This window comes from Zalophus californianus, chromosome 1 (assembly GCF_009762305.2).
Source record: "Zalophus californianus isolate mZalCal1 chromosome 1, mZalCal1.pri.v2, whole genome shotgun sequence".
NCBI lineage: Eukaryota > Metazoa > Chordata > Mammalia > Carnivora > Otariidae > Zalophus > Zalophus californianus.
This window is the reverse complement of record NC_045595.1, coordinates 149,036,786-149,055,310: the sequence shown is the minus strand read 5'-3', so window position 1 is coordinate 149,055,310 and position 18,525 is coordinate 149,036,786. Positions and strand designations below refer to the sequence as shown.

Below are 18,525 nucleotides of genomic sequence, written 5' to 3'. Positions count from 1 at the left end.
ATTTGTCAGATTGGGAGTTGGAGGACTGGGAGTAGGTTGGTATCTTTTGGATCTGAAATAACACTAGTGTGGCTAAAATGCAAAGAGGGAGGAGTAGAGTTGCACAAGAAGTAGAGAAGTTGGTAGGGCTTCTTGAATATCCTGATTTAAGTTCCCAAATTCTCAAGTTTCATTAATTCTTACAAGAAAAAATAGAGATTGATTTGTGACTTGAAAAAGTGTGGGGGAAAAGTTGATGGATTAGCACATAATTGGTTTATCTATAACATAGGGAAGTTGGGTGTTGTGTTGGGAAAGAATGTGGGCTTCGGAGTTAGAACTAAGTTTGACCCTGCTCTGCTTCTTAGTGGTGGTTGTGGCCCTGGTAAGCTCCTAAACATCCCTGAGCCTCTGTTTCATTATCTGTAAATGGAGATGATGGTGCCCTTTTACTGTGAGAATGAAATTAAATAAAATACATACATAAAGCACTTAGCAGAGGACCTGGTTCAGACTAAATGGTCAGTAAACTATACCTGCTGCTGTTCCTCCTCCTCCTCCTCCTCCTCCTCCTCAAGGCAGAAGGACAACAGCCAGATTGTATATAAAATATGAGCTAAATGAACCTGATGGACAGGCTAGTGCGTGCACAGACTGGCATGCTTGTAGTGACTTTAGAGTGTTTCATATGAGGAGTTCTCAGTGAAAGGCTGGGAGTCTTTGAGTTTGTCCCCATGATAGTTGAAAGCCAGAAGTCTTTTGATGATGGAAGGCTTGTATGTACTGTTGGAAAACTGGCTTTGCATTTCAAAGAAAGACAATAGCATAAGCCTAAATTCACTATGAAAAGCCATAATATTATAGAGTACTTTATGGCCTTTTCAGAGAATATCACATAATTATAGTAAAGTAAAGGCTTTGGAAGAGAGATTCTCTGAAAATGCTGACATATAATCTTAAAAACACAGGCTTCTCTTTATTTTATAAATAATTCTCTAGTTAACTAAGTGCAAGCAAGAGAAACTGGGATAAACTGTCGTGTATGTGTCTGTGGTTCACTTTATTATTACTATGGAAATACAGCAAAATTTTACCATAACACAAAATATTGAAGTCCAAAAGTCATATTTTTGGAGGATAACGAAACAACTCCTAGGTAGCTACTTGGGTGTTCTGAGTATGTGGAAAGCAATCACCAATTGTGTTTTATCCCAACTCAGGTTACTGGGGACTATATTTGAATGCTAGTGACATGTCAAAGAATTTTTAGAATGATAGTGAAGATTTTTTGGAAAGAGAACATTGCTTGGGAAGAACATTCGTTGCCTTTGATTTAGTTATTAATTTCATAGAAAAATGCAGTATATATCACTAAACTTTTTTTACTATGATTCATAAGAGATATATTTTATTTATTTTTAAAGATTTTATTTATTTGTCAGAGAGCGTGCACAAGTAGAGGGGGCTGCAGGCAGAGGGAGAACCAGGCTCCCTATAAGCAAGGAGCCCGACACAGAACTTGATCCCAGGACCCATGGGACTCGATCCCAAGACCCCAAATGAGCCACCCAGGCATCCCAAGAGATACATTTTAGTTTGTGAATATTACCTATATACAAATAGGAAACTAAAAAGTTTTATAAAACAATGTAAAATTCCAATATTTTCTGTTTCAATTTTTAAGAAAATGCTTTATGTAGTTTACACTAATTTTATGACCTTCTAATAGGTCACAAGTTGCAGTTTGAAAAACACTGCATCAAATGACTGTATTAGGTGAACTTCAGAAAGGAATTCCAGGTTATTCCAGAAGCTATAAAACCAGCACAATTTTCCTAGTAGTATATTCCACACCATTAATAATAGGTGATTAATGGTGCCAACCCCATATTATCTGGCTGCATTGGATGGTCTTTTAAGAAAGATATAGAGAAACAGAGAAAGAAAAGAGGAGGCAGGGAGGGAGGGAAGCATGAACTCTCACTGAACAATACATAAGAATTTAATAATACGAGTTGGGGTGCCTGGCTGGCTTGGTCAGTGGAGTATACATATGGCTTAATTTTTGGGTTGTAGGTTCAAGTTCCACGTTGGGTGTGGAGATTACTTAAAAAAAAATAACATGAGTTGCTTGAGGGACAGAGAATTGGGTATCTTTAGGTGGAGGTAGTGAAAAGACACTTTATTTCATTTTTCATTGTTTTAAAATTTGAACCATGTGAATATATTCTATATATTAAATTTAAAATAAAAAATTCTGCTTCTACATTATTAGAGAAGAAAGAGGGGAGGGGGCTCCAGTTTGGATCTGGGTTTGTTCAGTAAGGCTTGCTGTGGTAGATTAGCAGTGTCTTTCACAGGAGTGGGAGATAATAACCTTTATGCTCTGTTTGCTGCCCCTGATCTAGATGAGCTACATTGACAGTTCTATAAAAGAATGTTTAGATGATTCACTAAGAAGGGTTAATTTGTGTCCCATTCTCTGCTTCTTGTAGGGGTTATACACTTCAGAAATTTTTTTTTCTAGAGAACATGGCTAATTTGAACATTTCAGTGCTTAAAAGAAGTTTAAATTTTTTTAACTTGTTATTTAGATATAATTTCAAACTTAGAGAAAAACTGTATAAATAAGAAAGGTATACATAATACCTATTCCCAGATTCACCTTTTGTTAACATTTTACCCCATTTAGTTTATCATTTTAATCTGCCTCCCTGTCTATCTGATTTATTTTTGTCTGAATCATTTGAGAGAAACTTAAAATACCATGCCCCTTTATTCCTCACTACTTCGAAGTGTATCTTCTAAGATTAAGGATTTTCTCTTAACTATGGTACAGTTATCAGCTCTAGAAATACTGATATCCTACTTTAATCTACTGCCTTTTTTCCATTTTTGTCAGTTGACCCAGGGATGTCATTTATAGCATTTTCCCCCTCTGTGGCACAGGATCCAGACTGGGGTTAGGTATTGGCATTTAGTTGTGTCTCTTTAGCTTCCTTTGATCAGAAACATTTACACAGCCTTTATTGAGATTTTTAAAGAATATAGCCCTCCACCTTTTTAAAATAGAATGTTGATCATTTCGATGTTCTTTCATGATTAGATTCAGATTATGCATTCTTAGCTAGAATACTTTATAGCTGCTCTGTTTTTCTGAGGATATCACAACTGAAGGCACAGGAAGTCCATCTACCGCTCATTAGTAATGTTAGAGTGCTCAGTCAAGATGTTTTCTAGTTTCTGCTGTATAATAAATATTTTCTCCTTGCAACAAATAAGACATTTTAAAACCATGCAAAATTTCCTGCTTCTCATCAAAAGTTCCACCTGGATTCACCATTCATTGATTGTCCTTGCTTGATCCAGTCTTCACTACGTTGGTGGCAAAATGCCGATTTTTCCAGTTCTAGCACTACCTACACATTTACCAGCTGGTACTCAGCATTCTGCTGTAGGCAGCAGTTCTCCTTTCTACCCCATTTATTTTATTTGTTGTTGTTATAAACTCCTAAATTACTCTTATTTCACCAGTGGTTCATAATTCATCATTATGTGGAGTAGAGGATTTGATTCTGGAATCAGTGGATGACATTAGGAGGTCAGTGACCAACCTGAAATTGTGTGCCAGGTTTTGTGTTTGGACAGTTTTCTGAGGAGAGTGTCCATAACTTTAATCAGAATCTCTATAAAGAGTTCTTGATTCAAACAAGATTAAGTTCCACTAGGTTGAATAGTTAAATGTTAAGCTATATGTAACCCTTACGTATTTGTATATTCTTTTCCCTGCTTTCTACCCCAAGTGATAAATGACTGAAGTGTTAGAATTATAGTATGTGTCCTTCTGTAGGTACATTCCATTATTTTGTCTACTGTTTTTAACTGCAACTGAAAGTAATATTATATTTTGGTTTCTTTAATTTTTTTTTGCTGGAATATATAATAAATGTTAATATCTTCATTGCCACTGTAGCAGCAGTTTATGGTAGCATAGAACCAGTCTTTTGAAGCAATGAATTACCTTAATTTAATTTGAAATTTTAAAACCAATGTTTTTTACACTGTAGTTTTATTAGTTCTCTGGGAGTGAGCTACATGATGTTGTGCACTGAAAATTACCCGAATGTTCTGGCCTTCTCTTTCCTGGATGAGCTTCAGAAGGAGTTCATTACTACTTATAACATGATGAAGACAAATACTGCTGTCAGACCATACTGTTTCATTGAATTTGGTAAGGGTCTGATTTTTTTTTTCCTTTTCCTTATCCTCTCTCCATCCAGTTATAAGCAATTTTTCATGTAATACTGGAGGCCGGGGGAAAAACTCAGAAAATTCTCCTACCTTGCTTTTGATAGAATAAATTGACAGGTGGTCTATAAATTATGGCAACTTCTTCATTTGGGTGCCTGTTTGAAAAAAAAATGTGTTTGGGCTGCGGAGGGGATCATGATTATTGGCACAAAGAATTAATCCCAGAGGACAATTTCTCAATGAGAAATTTATAAGCCAGAGATTCAGAGTACTGTGTTTATGTGATAATCTTTTATAGTCTGCTTAATGTAGAATGGAGGTTGGCAAACATTTGCTGGAAAGTACCAGATAGTACATATTTTAAGCTGTAAGGACCATATGGTCGCTGTCACAACTACCCAGCCCTTTCAAGCCATTGTGGCTTGAAAGCAGCCATAGGCAATACATAAATGAATGAGTATAGTTATATTCCAATAAAACTTTATTTACATAAGCAATCAGCAGGCTCAGTTTGGCCTCTGGGCATTAGTTTGCTTGACTCCTGGTGTAGAAGGAGAAAAAAGTAAAACCAAGTTGTAAGTAATGAAAGTAAAATTGGAAGATATTTAGAAAATGTCTTTTATTGATTTCATTAAATTTGTTTAAAACATACATTCTAATGGTGTAAGCAATAAATAAGAAAACAGGTTTATAAGAACATGCAATTTACAGTATATGTTCTTATGTGATTACAATTGGTAAATACTGACAGACTTAATCTTTTATGAGAGATGAATCCCTATAAAAATTAAGACTTTGGTTTAAAATTAAAGCTGTTTTTGTTTTTTGTAAAAATTTAAAGTAATTCCTTGAAGTGAATATAATAGTAGAAATAGTGTCACAGTCATGTAGTGTTAAATCCTTATTTTATTTATCACAGTCATGTGTTAAATCCTTATTTTATTTATAATTATTTCTAGAATATAATTTCTAGAGTGAAACACTGATGACTCCATGATGTATTAACTATTAAACAGAAATAATATTTGAATATTCAATGACAAATTGAATAGTTTTGGACAACAAATTAAACTGTTGATCTGCAGAATTTATTCCATAAACATCACACTCTCAAATTATTTACTTAACAAATGACTGCAAGGAAATTTATTTTTTATTTTACATAGATAACTTCATTCAGAGGACCAAGCAGCGATATAATAATCCCAGGTCTCTTTCAACAAAGATAAATCTGTCTGACATGCAGATGGAAATCAAGCTGAGGCCCCCTTATCAAATTTCCATGTGTGAACTGGGGTCGGCCAATGGAGTCACATCTGCATTTTCTGTTGACTATAAAGGTGCTGGTAAGATTTCTTCTGGTGAGTTATGGAACTCAATTATTTCATTAAAAAAACTTCTATAAGAACTGAGTAATTCTTGTAAATTAATTAATATTTTAATGCAAGTATGTGAGAGAATACAGAAATTTAAAGTAATTCTCCCAATGGTTTATAGAGTAATCTACCAGATATATGACTAATCAGGAAAATACTTTTAAATAGCAGTCTCAGAGAAACTCTTTGCTAGGGAAACATTTAAGAATTTTTCTTAATTGTTTCCTACATATTTCTTCATAATTTGTTTTCAAGAGGTGAATAATAGTTTATTTAAAATATATATTTATGTACATGTAAAGTGCTTTGCATTATGTCAGAATGGTTACATTCAAGGCCAGGTTTCGTGATTATCACAGAAAATGGAATTATCTACCCAAACCTATCCTACCATACAAGAAATACCATACTCAATAGTTGTGACAGATAAAAAACTTCTGCTTTTAAAAATGGAAACCTCATTAGTGTCTAAGGTAGCATATGCCATTGTTGAATTGCTTGTTTAAAGAATACCATGTAATACCAATTTGTCTAAGGTCTGTGACTTTTTCTCTGCTCTTCAGCTATGCCAGAATATCACTTCAGAACTTTGAAATCAGTAACTCTGTGTCCTTTCTATCCTATTACTCTGATCGACTTCAGATATAATCAGTTTCCTTAGCCTTTTGTTCTGTGACATTTTGAAACCCTCCCCATCCTGGAAGCTGCTTCTGTATGTGCTTTAGTTTATTAGTATTCTTCAAATGAGGCATTCAGGACTGAACACGACATTTCTTGGGTTGATTATTTCAAATTATGGGAGAAAAGGGGATGCAAATTTTAGTAAAATAATCCAGTCAATCAGGAAACAAACACGAAAACAGGCAAATACCAGTAACAAGCCCCAGGAGAGAGAAAGCGGATCAGTACTCATAGTTGTTATGTTTTCTAAAATGTCCAATCTCCAACAAAGAAATACAAGACATGCAGAGGAAGAGGAAAGTATAATCCATATACTAGGGGAAAAAGCAGGCAATAGAAACTGCCTTTGAGAATGATCAGATGTCAGATTTTTTTTTTAAAAGATTTTATTTATTTAACAGAGACACAGCGAGAGAGGAAACACAAGCAGGGGGAGTGGGGGAGAGAGAGAAATAGGCTTCCCGCGGAGCAGGGAGCCCGATGCAGGGCTTGATCCCAGGACCCTGGGATCATGACCTGAGCTGGAGGCAGACGCTTAAGGACTGAGCCACCCAAGTGCCCCCAGATGTCAGATTTAACAAAGACTTCAAAGTAGTCATTATAACTATGTTCGGAGAACTAAAGGAAACTATGGACTAAACTAAAGGAAACCATGACAAAACCAAATAGACAATATCAATAAAGAAATAGAAATTATAAAGAAAAATAACTAGATGGAACTTCTGGAATTGAACAATATACCTGAAATAAAAAATTTACTAGTGGGACTCAGAAGTATATTTGAACTAACAGAAACATGTAGTCCAAAGAACAGAGAAAAAAGAAGGAAGAAAAATGAATAGAACCTCAGGAAAATGTGGGGCACTTAAGCATACCAAACATATGCATGATGGGAGAACGAGGAGAGGAGAGAAAAAAAGGAGCAGAAAAAGTATTTGAAGAAATAATGGCTGAGAAGTTTCCAAATTTACTCAAAAACTTTAGTCCTCCAGGAAGCTCAGTGAATTCCAAATAACCATGCAAGAGATCCACAAATAGATGAATCATATTAAAAATTCTGGAAGACCAAGACAATGGGAAAATCTTGAAACCAGCGAGAGAAAAACAACTTGTCACTTACAAGGGAACCCCAGTAAGATTAACAGCTGACTTTTCAACAGAAACAGAGGAGATAGAAGGCGGTGGGACAACATGTTCAAAATGCTCAAAGAAAGAAAAAACTATCAGTCAAGAATCCTATATCCAGCAAAGCTATTTTTCAAAACTAAGGTGAAATAAAGACATTTACAGATATGCAGAAGCTGAGAGAATTGTTGCTGGCAGACTCATCTTACAAGAAATACTAAAGGAAGCTCTTTAGGCTGAAAAGTGATCTAGACAGTAATTTGAATCCACACCAAAAAAATCAAAGAGCAACAGGAAAGGTAATTATAAGATAGTCATTTTTCTTCTTCTCTCTTTTGTTGATTGATGTAAAAAGCAAGTGTATAAAACTAATGTATTGTTGGGCCTATAACATATAGAAATGTAATATATATTTTTCATAACAGCACAAAGGAGCTGGATGGGAGCAAAACTACACTGGGCTAAAGAAATGACTCCAGATGTCAGTTTGAATCCACAGGAACAAATGAAGAAAGCCAGAAGTGATAAGAATTCATATTAATAAAACTTACAAAAATATAATCACGGTCCTCTTAGCTACTCTAAAAGACGCAAAATTATGTAAAGTAATAATTGTAACAGTGTATTTTGGGGTTTGCAATGTTTATAAATGTAATTTGTATACAATAATACCACAAAAAGGGAAGAAAAGAAATAGAGCTCTATAGGAGTAATGTTTCTATAGCTAACTGGAATTAAGTTAGTATAAATATGAAGCTATTTCTGTTAAGATGTATATGGTAAGTCCTAGAGTAGCCACTAAGCAAATCACTCAAAAAATAGTGAAAATCATTAAAGAAATTAAAGTGCTGCAGTATAAAACATTCACTTAATGCAGTGATAGAGTCAAGGAGAAATAGAGCAAAAAAGGGCATGAGACATATAGAAATAAGTAAAATGGTGTATGTAAATCTGCTGTGTCAATAATTAATGAGATTAGATTTTAAAATGTGAGTGGATGAAACATTCCAGTCAAAGTTGGCAGTTATAAAAGTGGATTAAAAAAAATCAAAAGATAGAAAAAAATTCAAAGTAAAAGGAATAAAAAAAAAATGCAATGCAAATAGCAACCAAAATAGAGGTGGAGTGGCTTTTTGATATTAGACAAAATGGGTTTTAGGACAAAAATTGCTACTAAAGACAAAGGACATTTTATAGTGATAAAAAGTCAATCGATTTAATGTGTAGCAATTATAAACATTTAACAACAGAACTCCCAAATACATGAAGCAAAGCCTTGCAGAAATGAAGGGAGACATAGACCAACAGTAATGGTTGAAGATTTAATACCCAACTTTCAACAATGGATAGAACTAGGAAGAAGATAAACAAGGAAACAGAAGATTTGAACGCCATAAACCAGCTAGATCTAACAACTACAGAACACTCAATATTAGAAAATATATTCTTAAGTGCACATGGAACATTCTCCTCCAGGATAGACTTTATGCTAAGCCATTATAAAACAAAAACTTTGTAAATTTAACAGGCTAAGAATAATACAAATATATTCTGTAACTACAGTGGAATGAAATTAGAAATTAATAAAAGAATTTGGGAGACTCATAAATATATGGAAATTAAACAGTACACTCCTAAATAATAAATGGCTCAAAGAAGAAATCAAAAGGAGAATTTATATTTGGAGATGAAGATGAAGACATGATGTAACAAAATCTGAGATGCAGCTAAAGTTGTACTTAGGGGAAATTTTATTGCTATAAATACCTATATTTTTTTAAAAAGAAAGATCTCAAATGAATACTTTAACCATCTGCCTAAAGATACTAGAAAAAAAGCAAATTAAATCTAAAATAAAGAGGAGGAAGGAAATAATTAAGATTAGGGCAGAAATGAAAATGAAATAGAAAATAGAAGAATAGAGAAAAATCAATAAAACCAAAAACTAGTTCTTTGAAAAGATAAACAAAATTAACAAACCTTTAGCTAGATTGACAAAGAAAAAAAGAAATTACTAGACTCAAAAATGAAAGGACATTTCTATTGATCTTACAAAATAAAGGTGTTTAAAGGAACACTGGGAACAGTTGTATGACAATGAATTAGACAACTTTGATGAAATGGGCATATTCTTAGAAATACACAGACTACTAAAACTGACTCGAAGAAATAAATAATCTGAATAAACTGTATCCAAGAATAGGGATTAAATTACTAATAAGAAACTGTTGGGGTGCCTGGGTGGCCCAGTCAGTTAAGTGTCTGCCTGCGGCTCAGGTCATGATCCCTGGGTCCTGGGATTGAACTCTGCATCAGGCTCCCTGCTCAGAGGAGAGCCTGCTTCTACCTTTCCCTCTGCTGCTTTCCCTGCCTGTGTGTGCACACTCTCTGTCAAATAAATTTAAAAATAAATAAATAAAAAACTTAAAAAAAATAAAAATAAAATTCCAGAAAGGAATAAAAAAAAAAGAAAGAAAGAAACTACTGACAGGGGTGCCTGGCTGGCTAAATGGGTTAATGGCATTCTTGATCTCGGGTTGTTGGGTGTAGAGATTACTTAAAAATAAAATCTTGAAAAAGAAAAGAAACCACTGATAAAGAAAACTCTAGGTTGAAATGGCTTCACTGGAGAATTTTACCAGTTTAAGAATTAACCAATTCTTTAGAAACTCTTCCAAAAAGTAGAAGAGAGGGGACACTTTTCAACCCATTCTTTGAGGCCAGTATTATCCTAATCCAAAACTAAAGACATCACAAGAAAAGAAAACTACAGACTAATAATATCTCTTTATTATTTTTGAGGACTTTTACAACAGTCCTCAAAAAAATGCCAGCAAACCAAATCCAGTCACATAAAAATTAGTGTATACCATGACCAAGTGGGATTAGTCCAGGAATGCAGGGTTGGTTTAACATCTGAAAATCAATTAATATATACAGTATCATTAGAATAAAAAACAAAATCACATGGTCATCTCAGTAGATGAAAAAGCATTTAAAAAAATCCAATAGTCTTTCATTATGAAAAATACTGAACAAACTAGGAGTAGAAACTTGTTCAACCTGATAAAAGGCATCTGCAAAAAGCCCACAGCTAAACTCAGACATAATGGTAAAAGATTGATGCTTTCTCCTAAGATCAGGAACAAGACAAGGATGTCTGCTCCTAGTAGTTTTTTTTTTTTTTTTTTTAAGATTTATTTATTTGAGAGAGCGAAAGTGAGTGTGGGTGGGGAGCAGAGGGAGAGAGAAACTCAGGCAGACTCCATGCTGATTGTGAAGCTGGAAACTGGGCTTGATCCTCATGACTCCCAAGATCAGACCCAAGCTGAAACCAAGAGTCAAGTGCTTAACTGCACCACCCAGGCACCCCTCACTATTTCTATTTGACATAGTATTTGAGGTTCTGGACAGGGCAGTTAAGCAAGGAAAAGGAAAAAAAAAAAAAGCATCTGATTGCAAAGGGAGAAATAACTCTTCATATATGACATGATCTTGAATATAGAAAATCCTAAAGATTCCACTAAAAGAAACCTATTAAAACCAATGACTTTAGCAAGGTTGCAGGGTACAAGATCAATATACAAAAATCAGTTATGTTCTATATACTAGGAATGAACAATCTGAAAGTGAAATTAAGAAAATCCTAGCAACTACTGGCTGAAACAAGACAGATTATACTTCGTATTGTGTGCAATTTAAAAGAAAGAAAATTCCTTACAATGAAAACTACAAAACATAGAAATTTAAAAATCTTAAGTTAATGGAAAGTGGTCAATGTTCATAGATTAGAAGACAATATTGTTAAAACTGGCTGTACTTCTCTAGTTGATATGTAGATTCAGCAGAATCTCTATGAAAATTTCAGCTATCTTTTTGGCAGAAATTGACAAGCTGATACTAAAATTCATTTGGAAATACAAGGGACCAAAAATAGTCAAAATAATCTTGAAAAAGAATAAAATTGGAGGATTCACACTTCCAAACAGAAATAAACCCTTACTCTATGGTCAATTAATTTTTAATAGGGATGCCAAGACCGTGGTGAAAGAATAGACTTTTCAACAAACGATGCTGGGACAAGTGGATGTCCACATGCAAAAGAATGAAGTTGGACCCCTACCTCACAAAATTTTAAAAACTAAAAATGGATCAAAGACCTAAATTTAACCACTAAAACTATACAACTCTTAGAAGAAAACATAGATGTAAATCTTTGTGACTTTGTGTTAGGCAGTGTTTTTTTAGATTTGACACCAAAAGCACAGTGGAAAAAAAACAAAAATTAAGGTGGGCTTGATCAAAGTTTAAAAAAAAATTTTTTTTTAACTAGGCTTTACGGTCAGTGTGGAGCCCAATGCAGGGCTTGAATTCACAACCCTGAAATCAAGAACTGAGTTGAGATTGAGTCAGACACTTTAACACTTAACTGATTGAGCCACCCAGATGCCCCCAAAGTTAAAAATTTTGTTCTTCAACAGACACTGTCAATAAATTGAAGATAATCCACAGACAAATCATATATTTCCTAAGGGATTTGTGTCCAGAATATATAAGTAACACAACAATTACAATAAAAAGATAATCCAATTTTATAATGAGAAAAGGATTTGAATAAATACTTCTACACAAAGAAAGTGTGCAACTGGCTAACACATGAAAAGATGTTCCACATTAGTCAGTGAAATGGAAAGCAAAATGATAAGGAGATACCACTTCACACCCACTAGGATGGCTGTAGTTTTAAAAAATAGTAACAAGTATTAGCAAGGATATGGAGAAATTGGAACCCTCCTATAATGCTGGTAGGGTTGTGAAATGGTGAGCTACTTTGGAAAATACTTTGGAAGTTCCTCAAAAAGGTAAATCTAGAGTTACTGTATGACCTCACAATTCCACTCGTAGGTACATACCCCAGAGAGTTGAAAATGTAAGTCTGAATAAAAATGTGTACATGAATATTTATAGCACTGTTATTCATAGAAGCCAAAAAGTTGAAATAACCCAAACATCCATCATCTAATGAATGAATAAACAAAATATGGTATATGCATGCAACAGAATATTAAGGAGTAAAAAAGGAATGAAGTATTGATGCATGATACAACATGGATGAACCTTAAAGACATTATGCTAAGTGAGAGAAGCCAGATACAAAAGGCCATATATTTATAGATTCATTTATACAAAATGTCCAGAATAGGCAAATCCATAGAGACAGAAAGTAGTTTAATGGTTGACAGGAGCTGGAGGGCTACAGGGAAATAGGCAGTGACTACTAATGGTTTTGAGATTTCTTTTTGAGGTGATGAAAACTGTGGAATTAGATAATGATTGCACAATTCTGTGAATACTAAAAACTTCTGAATTATATACTTTTATTTTTAGGGAGAGCGCATGTGCGCTTGTGAGTAGGGGCAGGGCAGAGAGAGAGAGAGAACCTTAAGCAGGCTCCAATGCTCAGTACAGAAACTGATGTGGGGCTTGATCTCATGACCCTGAGATCATGGCCTGAGCCGAAATCAAGAGTCGGTTGCTTAACTGATTGCACCCCCCAGGTGCCCCTGAATTATATACTTCTAAAGGGCAAAGTTTATTGTATTCAAATTATATTTCAATTTTTAAAATCAGTAATAAATGAGAGGGTTATTACTTTGAGACTTCTACTTCCAGTAGTGATGGAGTAGGCAGTTCAGACCAATAGTTCCACAAAATACAGGAGGAAAGCTGAATGGAACGTATACATTCTATAGAATATGTAGGTCTAAAAAAGAATATGTAGGTCTAATATGATACAGAATTTAATTTAAAATGTAGTCTTCCCAAAGTCTTTGGCTATCCAACAAGATTACTAAGAATTACTGGGATACAGAAGAGGGTGGAGGCCTATGGAGATGAGCTTAATGTTTGGAGCTACTTTTTCTTTTGGGGCTTTTACCAGTTCTGGAAGGAACAGCTGGCAGCCACTCAAGACTAGGGAGACAGGGATTAGAAAGCAGCGTCTGCCAAGCTGATGGACCTCATGAACAACCCCCTAGCTTTGGGTTTGGATGTCAGCACTCTAGGAATATGGGTTGACAGGAATATGAAGTAGACAGTCTTTTATGAGGACTGCAGCTTAGTTTTGAATCATATTGATCTCTAAAATTGGATTGAGTGAATTCCACAGTGCTATGCTCCAAAGATCCTGGCAGAAACAAACATCTTTCCTAGAGGAAATTGTCACATAAGCTTCAAATGATATCTACGACAATATTTTGAAAATAGAATGTTTGGTAAACAATGAAATAACCGGCATAAATCACCAGGCACTTGGATTACATGAACACAAACCATTACACACACACATACACACACACACATTGTCTCTCTCATAGGAGTCCTGGAAGCAAGAAGACCACTTAATGGTATCTTCTAAAGGATAAAAGAAAATAACTGCAAATGTGGAATTCTGTGCTTAACAAAAATATACTGAAAGAATGAAATGGCAAGAGTGGCTATCCTTGCAGTGTTCCTGATCTTAGGGAAAGCATTCAGTCTTTCACAGTTAAATAGATGTTAACTTAGGGTTTATGTAAATGCTTTTTTATCCAGTTGATAAAATTCCCTTATATTCCCAGTTCGATGAGTGGTTTGTATCAGAAATGAAAGTTGTATTGTGTCAAATACTTTGTCTAAATTTATGGAGATGATTTTATGATTTTTCTTCTTAAAGTCTTTATGTGGTAAATTACATTGATTGCTTTTCAAATGTTAAACCAACCTTGCGTTTCTGTGATAAACCCCACTTGGTCATAATATCCTTTTTGTATATTGTGAGATTCAATTTGCTAAAATTTATTTAGATATTTTATATATGTTTTCATGTGGGATTTGGTTTATAGTTTTCCTTTTTTGTAATGTTTTTGTCTGGTTTTGCTATCAGGATAACATTGGCCTCAGAATAAATTGGGAGATATTCCATTTTCTTCAATTTTTTCAGAAATATTTCTGTAGAATTTTTATTTCTTCCTCTTTGTTCAGTATGGTGAAGCCTTTTGAGCCTCTGGTTTTCTTTGTGGAAAGGTTTTTAACTATAAACCAATTTCTTTGATGGATGTTCAAGTTATCTGCTTCTTGAGTGAGTTTTAGTAGTTTGTTTTTTTGAAGGAATCTGTTCATCTCACCTAAGTTAATGAATTTTTTGGCATAAGTTAATAATCTCTTTTTAATATCCGTAGAATTGTAGTGATACAACCATTCTCATTTCTGATATTGGAAATTTTTGAGTTTTGCATTTTATTTTTTTTAGAGCTTAGCATTTTTATTGATTCTCTTAAAGAACCAGCTTTTGGTTTCATTGACTTTTTATTGTTTTTTATTTCATTGATTTATGATCTGATCTTTATTACTTCCCTGTCTTGTGCTAACTTAGGGTTTAATTTCTTTTTCTAGGTTCTTAAGGTAGAAGTAGAGGTTATTTAAAAAAAAAAGTGGAGGTTATTTATTTGAGATCTTTCTTTAATAGGCATTTAGTAGTATATATTTCCCTCTAATATTGCTTTAGCTACATTCAGAAATTTTAATGTATTGTATTTTCATTTTCATACTGTTTAAAATCCTTTTTGAGGCGCCTGGTTGGCTCAGTCATTAAGCATCTGCCTTCAGCTCAAGTCATGATCCCAGGATGGGATCGAGCCCCGCGTCGGGCTCCCTGCTCTGTGGGAAGTCTGCTTCTCCCTCTCCCACTCCCCCTGCTTGTGTTCCCTCTCTCACTGTCCCTCTCTGTCAAATAAATAAATAAATCTAAAAAATAATAAAATGCTTCTTAATTTCCATTTTGGTTTCTTTTATGATCCATGAGTTGTTTAGAAATGTGTTATATAGTTTTAAGTATTTAGAGATTTTTCCAGGTATCTTTCATTTCTTGATTTCTAACTTAACTCCATGTGGTCAGATACCAAATTTTGTATGATTCTAATTCATTTAAATTTATTGAGACTTGTTTTACTCTCCCAGAATGTGTTCTAAGCCATTTTTCTGTGTTCTATGTTGAAAAGAATGTGTATTCTATTATTGTAGGGTGGAGTTCTATAAATGTCATTTAGATCAAGTTGGTTGATATTGTTTAAATCTTTCATATCCTTTCTGATTTTCTGTTGACTCTCAATTAATGAGAAAGTGGTGTTGAACTCTGACTATATTTGTGAATTTATATATTCCTCCTTTTAGGTTTGTCAGTTTTTATTTTATGTATTTTAAAGCTTATTAAATATTTAGGGTTCTCTTGGTGCATAGACGCCTTTGTCACTTTGAAATGACCTTCCTTATCCCTAGTAATATTCTTAGTTCTGCAATCTACTTTATTAATATAGCCACTCTTACTTCTTTAAGTAGTATGGGAATGGTGTATCTTTTTCTGTCTTTTTTCTTTTAACCTTTCTGTGTCTATTTACAATGGTTGCTTTTAGGTATTATTTAGTTGAGTCTATTGGGGAAAAAAATCCAATTTGACATATGCATTTTTTTTTAGGTGTTTAGGCCACTTACATTTAATGTGATTATTAATGTGGTTGGGGTTTGTTTTTTTTTTTTTTTTAAGATTTTATTTTTAAGTAATCTCTGCACCACTTATGGGGCTCAAACCCACAACCCCAAGATCAAGAGTCACATGCTCCACTCACTAGCCAGCTAGGTGCCCCGATATGGTTGGGTTTAAACCTACCATCATGGCTGTTTTCTTTTTAGCCCATCTGTTTTTAGTCACCTTTCTCTCTTTTCCTGCCTTCCTTTAAATTATTTTTTGATCCATTTTCTGTTCTTGGTTGACTTATTATACCATTTCATTTCATTTGTTTGTTTTTATGGGTGCTTTAGGGTTTATAGTATATACCTCATATTTCATGGTAGGGTCACTAGTTTCTGCCATGGCCAACAAGCAAGCCAGGAACTAATTCTTGAAATGAAAACATTTTTCTTTTTGTCTAAGGGCCATGTCATTGCTTCAAAACCCAGGATCTTTTTTTATGATTCTTCTTTCCAAATTTGCTACAGATTCAAAACATTATCTCTATCTTCCACAGATATTTTGAATACCATTAGATCTGTGAGGTGTAAGGGCTGAGTGGCAAAGTAGTCTGTAATGCAGTCTCGATCTTTCTATTGCTTTGGCCCTCTTCAGCCATTGTTATTCAGTAAACATGTTGGAGCAGTATACCCAAGTCTCGTAATGTTGCTTTTGAAATCTAGAAAGGCATACTCAGCAGCATATCTTTTCTTAGTGGTTTGGGTTGCAAGGTGCAGCTTGATCTTTACATTCAATATACTCTAGACCATTAACCACCAGAAACTTGACTGAGGTGGTAGGCTCCTATAATATTGTTATTATTTTCCACACTCTGGCATACATGTATCATCCCAAGGTATCTACTGTCTGTTCTTCAGATACTGTCAGCATGAGGTTATCAACAAAGTGGATCAGTATAATGTTCCATGGTGTGTTAAGAAGCCGAGTCCTTGTAGGCCAAGAGTCAGCAAACGTTTTCTGTAAATGGCGAGGTAGCAAATATTTTAGCTTTTTTTTTTTCAAAGATTTTATTTATTTGAGAGAAAGAGAGCACATGAGAAGGGGGAGGGTCAGAGGGAGAAGCATACTCCCTGCTGAGCAGGGAGCCCGATGCGGGACTCGATCCTGGAACTCCAGGATCATGACCTGAGCCCAAGGCAGTCACTTAACCAACTGCGCCACCCAGGCGCCCGCAAATATTTTAGCTTTTATAGGCTAAATGGTCTCTGTTGCAACTACTTCACTCTGCTGGTATAGTATAAAACAGCCATAGACAGTGTGTAAAAGAATAGGTAAAGCTGTGTTGCAGTAAAGCTCTATTTACAAAAACAGGTGGTGGGCTGGATTTGGCCTGTGGGTCATAGTTTGCCAACCCCTGCTATAGACTCATCTCTGGCTTAGAGTTGATATAACCTCGTGGCAATATAGTAAATGTACTGCTATCTCTCTCTCACTCTCTCTCTCTCTTTTTGGAGGGGGGAGATAGCTCGAGCACTGGGAGGAGGGGGAGGGGGAGAGAGAATCCCAAGCAGACTCCATGCTCAGTGTGGAGCCTGATGTGGGGCTCAGTCTCACAACCTGGAGATCATGACCTGAGCCAAAATCAAGAGTCGGACGCTTAACTGACTGAGCCACCCAGGCGCTCCTATGTACTGCTATCTTTATCAGGTAAAAGTAAAATGCATCTGATTTTCTCTGTTTATTAGGGTAGAGAAGAAAGTGTTAGCAAATTAGTACCTACATGTCATGGAATTAATTGTTGTTCCATATGGAGACTATATGTAGAAAAGCATGTGCAGTTGGAACCCACAGTAATCTGTTGTCATCCTCTAAGGCACTCTCATTTTGGAGCCTTAAACTGGAGAGTTAAATGGGTGTGTAGTAGGAATCACTATCTCTGCATATTTTAATAAGCTTTGGATGGTGACACTGATTTCTGCCTTTACCTTAGGGATTAATATTTTGATGATGTTTGGGTGGGGGAAGCTCCATGGCTTCCATTGGCCTTTCCTTCTCTAATAGTTCTAATTCCATAGGTCTGGCAGTCAGTTTTGCTGCCAGAATATCTGTCCATTAATGTACACACTCAGGATCTAGAAAATGAATCTTTAATTTGGGGTAGGGGTCCATCCAACTTGACATACCAAGAGACAAATTCTGTTAGAAAGTTCATGTATTGTTTGACTCCCGTTAAGTCCCCACTCTGACCTGTAGTCTGCAGTGGTATCCTGGATCGCCAGACAGGAAACACTGGGAAAATGGAAAATCTGGGATTTGATAATTGTTTTAAGAAAGAGAAGTTTTAAGAAAGAGAAGTTTTTAAAGTAATTCACAATTAGAACTTATTTTAATATTAACATAAAATTTTCTTTTAATCCAGACAAAGCCTGGGTAATACTTTCTGTAGTCTCTGAGTTTTCCTAAATAAAATTATTTACTCTATTTTGGAATCTGGTTAATAGTTATTTGACAGACATTATTTTTCAGGCCTTTTTCTCTGTTAGAGTATCTTACTTTTGGTTTCTTGACTTTTTCTCTTTTTGACCTTTTGACCCCTCCCCCCCACAG

The 18,525-nt window shown here is 34.9% G+C and overlaps 1 protein-coding gene across 3 annotated transcripts in view; it reads left to right on the top strand.

The window, feature by feature from the left end:
- The window catches only part of SEC22A (SEC22 homolog A, vesicle trafficking protein), a 72,965-nt gene that overhangs the window by 16,577 nt on the left and 37,863 nt on the right, over positions 1-18,525 (top strand). For all 3 annotated transcript variants that reach the window (XM_027586705.2, XM_027586706.2, XM_027586707.2), the window contains exons 3-4: positions 4,047-4,210; positions 5,397-5,591. In XM_027586705.2, the coding sequence (XP_027442506.1) occupies positions 4,047-4,210; positions 5,397-5,591 (359 nt within the window). The remainder of the gene's footprint in view (positions 1-4,046; positions 4,211-5,396; positions 5,592-18,525) is intronic.